The sequence below is a fragment of the Papaver somniferum genome, chromosome 9, assembly GCF_003573695.1.
Source record: "Papaver somniferum cultivar HN1 chromosome 9, ASM357369v1, whole genome shotgun sequence".
In the NCBI taxonomy this organism is placed as follows: domain Eukaryota; kingdom Viridiplantae; phylum Streptophyta; class Magnoliopsida; order Ranunculales; family Papaveraceae; genus Papaver; species Papaver somniferum.
In genome coordinates, this window is record NC_039366.1 from 184,847,063 (window position 1) to 184,852,279 (window position 5,217).

At 35.7% G+C, this 5,217-nt stretch overlaps 1 protein-coding gene across 1 annotated transcript; it reads left to right on the top strand.

Moving 5' to 3' along the window:
* The first annotated feature begins 300 nt into the window (after window positions 1–300).
* Window positions 301–1,203, top strand: LOC113312965 (F-box protein At3g07870-like). Its single transcript, XM_026561700.1, has one exon. It carries the CDS (start codon window positions 301–303, stop codon window positions 1,201–1,203), a length of 903 nt encoding a protein of 300 aa, XP_026417485.1.
* Window positions 1,204–5,217: the final 4,014 nt, after the last annotated feature.

Consider the following 5,217-nt stretch of genomic DNA (forward strand, 5'->3'; position numbering starts at 1 on the left):
CATTGTGGCACATTCCACGTATATATGGCTGCCAAAATGTATAAAATGTGTGGAAATAACAATCCATTCGTCTTCTTATATCCGACATTCCTCCTCATACATCACCATTTCTAAAACCCTAACTGGAATTTTTTTTCTCTTTCAGCGAAAGATTAAAAGGGTTTCATTGATTACTTCCAGTTTCTCCCGGTGGAGATTAAACTAGACATACTAACTCGCATATAGGCCGAAATTGTTCTCGACTGTAAATTAGTATGCTCAAACTGGTTAAGCGTTGTTCGTCATCCGTTCTTCTCGAAGATGCATCGTCTTAATCATGCTGATGATGATTCCGGTACGTTGTGTTTTCTTGCTTGTACTTCTGATGAAAATTATATTCCAAAGTTTCACTATTTTGAATACAATGAAAATCATGATGAGTCAACAACACCCGTTCAGAGAATAAAAAGGGTTAATTTAGTAACAACTTCTGGGGAGATTCGCTTTGAAGGTTCTTCTAATAGGTTGATCTGTCTTGATGACGGTCTTGATGACGAATATATTTATATTTGTAACCCTATTACCAGGGAATATGTTATGCTTCCAAAACCTAAGAAGGATACTTATGTGGGGGGATTTGGTCATGTTTCTTCAACAGGAGAGTACAAAGTTGTAGGAATACATATACATCGGTCAAAATTTCATAAGTCAGGGTTTGCACAAGTCTACGTTTACACTCTAGGCTCTGGAAAAGGATGGAGAAACCTTGGAAAGTTTAAATCTGAATTCGACATTCTCTCTAGTTGGGATACAGCCGGTATTGTTGCCAATGGAGCAATTTATTGGCAGGATATCGATTCAGAAATTATTCTTACCTTCGATTTGGCTGAGGAGAAGTTTTCTGAAAATCTTTCAGAGCCTCCTTTACCGCAAGACATTGGTTGGCTTAATCATGGAATAGGTGTTCTGAATGGGTTTTTGTTTGTTGTTATGGGTCTAAAAGGTGAAGAAGACGGACTTAATGACGTTTGGCTGTTAAAAAATAAGATTGATAACCATGGCATGGAGGTGGGAGATGAACGTCATTCGTTGGGTTGGAGTAAAGAGTTTAGGGTTGACGGAGCCAATTTATTAGCCTTTACGAAGAGTGGTGGTGTTTTAGATAGCGACAATCGCCATCTCAACATTTACGACACAAAAACTTCTACAAAAAAACTCTTGTGAAGTTTAAGAATTTCGTTTCTACAATATATCCTCACAAGATAAATTGATGATGAAGATTTCGATGAAGATTCCATCGCCGGAGACAACCAAGGTGAAGATTTCGTCGTTGGAGAGTATGAAGAGCATCACTATTGATCTTAAGACCCAGCCCAATAACCAAGAATCGCCATTAAAGCGAAGATAAACCTCAAAAGAGTAGATAAAACCACCATAATGATGTAGATAAGTAGGAAACATAATAAAAACTATACTAACTAATAGTTAACCTAGAAAACAAGGAATGATGAAGAAATCTGCTCAGATCTAGTCCAAAAATGGACTAGATATGAGCAGAGAAGGATTGTTCTTGATGGTTTTGATGGAGAAGGAGAGAGAGAGAGAGTAATTGCATATGTCATGAGAGTGTGCGAATCATGTAAGAGTTGTGTGAGGTGAACGTGTGCTATGCACGTGAGAAGTATAATTGTGAATCGAGTGTTGAGAAGAGAGTTATATAAACTCATCGATAAAAATTTATCTTCTTTTATATTAATTCTATTGATCAAACCATATTGCAAAAATGTAGATATTACAAATCTATCATGGTATCAGTCCTGAGAATTTTGGGTATCGATTCTTCCTCCGCTATTCAACCTTAATTTTCTTTAGTTCATCTTCTTCTGTTGTTGTTCTTCATCAAATGGTGATAGAAGATTCATGGAGTCCGAATGAAATTGTAGTTACTGATGGTTCTTAGTGTGACGTTTGATTTAATCATGATGTTTCATTGTTACGTCTTCAAACAGAATCAAGCATAATTCCCATATTTGAAATTTGGTTTAAATCACTTGAGCTCTTGGGAATTTAGGTTTGCAATTTCGTTTTTCGTTGAAACTTGATTCTTCTACCTCAACTGTTTAAATCGAATCAATGTTGGTAATCTCGAATCTCATCTTTTGGTTACTTCAAATTTGATTTTATGTGTCCGACCTCTACATCACTATCTCAACAACATTCAGTTTTGTCTTCAAATTCTGTTTTCATCATAACTAGGTTTGAATTTGACCTAGTTATTTTTATCAAATCATACTAGTATTGATTCATGACTCTATTCGATCAGAGCAATGCCTATTTCTGCTACAACAGTTAGCTAGGGAGAAGTTTAATTTTGTTCCATTGGATAGTGAAGAACAATTCTTCTTAAATTCAGTAGAATATTGGGGTACGTGTGTGTTGATTGTTTGCTGCACCACTGTGTGATTAATCTTTCTTCGGTTAGCTCCTCCTCTCAATGTTACTTTGGTACAGTCCTCATAGTAGTGGTATATGAGTGAGTTGGTTTGTGTTCATAATGATGAAATTGAGGATGATGCTCTGGGATTGAATTTGGTGATGGTACTGGTATACAGATAGGATTTCTCTTTGTTGAGTTTGTATACACTCAGTATGCAACCTAGTGTTCAGTTTGCATATGTATTCAGTATGCAACCTATTGTTCTTCTATCTTTCCTGTTTTCTGAATAATACAGTTGAAGTTCATCTTCAATGGTGTTATTTCTTTCGTTTAATAAGTGATTCATGGTGCACTATTGTCATACATCAATAATGGAATAAAAGGATTCAGTTCTAGAATCTCTGCAATAATTGGAATGATTTGATATTGCTCTTAGTGCTTGCTGGTGAATGTTTTGAAGGCAGATTGGTATTCCTTTGATGTTGCTTTCGGCAGGGTGAAGAGATATTAGTTGTGTATCCAATTCGTGCTTATTGTGATTGTGATCAGTTCAGCCTATTCATTATGGTCGTTGCTTCACAATGCAACTGTGCAGGTTATCTTATGGTTTTATTGCTTCTTTTAGTATTACTGAAGCAGTGAGAGTGTGTAGTTCTTATGATACGAGTAAGGAAAGTGCAGCTCTGTTCTTATAGTTTTCAGATTGTTCAGTACCACTATTGTTCACATGCACCAACTATAGCTGTATCATATGATTCTGCACCTCTTTGTCATATTTGTTTCCTGCTACATTTATATCTATTTCAATCAACAAGGTTCCAATCTGCTTATCCTAATTCATGGACTGCCACAATACATATCAATTGATCCCTCTGTTCTATCATTGTGTGATTGAATGGGACAAGGTCCAGCTGAGTGGGAAGATTGCATAAGTGATAACAATGTTGATAGTGGAGATGGTAATTGTGATAAGACTCCTTATTTAATAAAATGCAGTTAAGCTATCGGCTAGAGTTCCAGTCCTCTATATTTGTTTATGTGGATGATTGGCAGTTCTTAGTAGGATGAATCTATTTTCCACCTTGTCTGGTATTTTAGATCTAAACAATATTGGTGATTCAAGTTCGGCAGCAACATCATCGAATTTTTTGCGAAGACTCATTGCAGTCAATTTTACTCATGATGGATTGCGTATGACACCAGGTATTCAAGTTTCGTGCAGTTATGGCTACTCTTACTTCAGTCTTGTTTGTGCCAGGCACATCTCTGCAGTTTTACGAAGACTCATTGCATTCAATTTTACTCATGCTGGATTGCGTATGGAAATACAACTATTCATTCCAATGCAAGGTATATTTTTTGATCATTTCTTTCCTGCAACGTCATGTATGCTTTCCTGCGACAGCTGTTGATATGCCATGCATCTACGACTACTATTTACTTTGACTGTTTCCTACTGCAACACTTAACTGCATAGCTTATAACTGTTGTTGTCCCTTTTGTCTATGTATCTTTTCACTTCCTAAGCATGTTGTCCGTGGAACTGCTGCAATGATTCACTTTACTGTTGTTGATTCCCACCTGCTACCACTTCATTTAATATCATTTCTTTTATGCTATTGCTGCTCAAGTTCTATAGCAACTGAACCAACTACTTCGGGTTTAATGTTGCATATGTCATGAGAGTGTGTGAGTCCAATCTCAATTGGTCTTGTTACAACCCACTAGAGATTGAGGGAGAGTAATAGCATATGTCATGAGAGTGTGCGAGTCATGTAAGAGTTGTGAGAGGTGAGCGTGTGCTATGCACATGAGAAGTATAATTTTGAATCAAGTGTTGAGAGGAGAGTTATATAAACTCATCTCTGTGTCTGTAAACATCTATCTTCTTTTATATCAATTCTATTGATCAAACCGTTTTGCAGAAATGTAGGTATTACAAATCTATCAGAGAGGATGAGAGAGAGGATTCCCACAAAAACTGCCGTCATTTCAATCTTATTGTCTTGTTCAATCCTGATGAGTTTACTCAGTACAAGTCAAAAGTTCCATTCCATTTCATTCCTATTCATCAAAGTAAAAAGTTCGGTAAAAAGACATTTGCTCTTACATTACAGGAATCTAGCACTAGCGGTTAAATACTTCAAGCACTATCGGCCTATTTGACTCACCTATTATATGAGCCTATTTGACTCACCTATTATACGAATCTATCACATGTTTCATCTCACGGACAAACATGCGTATGTAAGATCCCTTACCCGACCCTTCAATACCTCTCACATGCTAAAACGATTTCTCAACTTCTTACATAATTTTTCAAATAATCCTTAGATTTATATACTTTCACAGTACTCAAGGAATCAAAATATATATTTTAATATCCAAATTTGGGTTTTCTACCGATTATAATCGATCATTATACACATAATAGTTCGATCATTAAACCCGTAATAGTTTTTTAATTGTTTAAAATGTTCAAATAACGTAAATATCCAAAAAAAAAAAGAAATTAAATACTCTTTCTTTTTTCTCTTTTTAAAATGGAGAAAGAAAACTTAGAAATCAAATATATTTGAACCACAAGTTGAAAACGAACGAATATCAAACCTCCGGGAGGTTTTCGACGAGATCTATACAACGAACACCAATTGTATTATTTTTTGAAGTTTTAAATTTTGGCTACCCATAATTAAGAATGGACACCATTACAAGGTAGGGTAATTTATTTCGTAGTTCACTTTGTATAATGACCTCGTAATATTGGTAGTTCTGTTAGTTCATTGTGTAGAATGAACTTG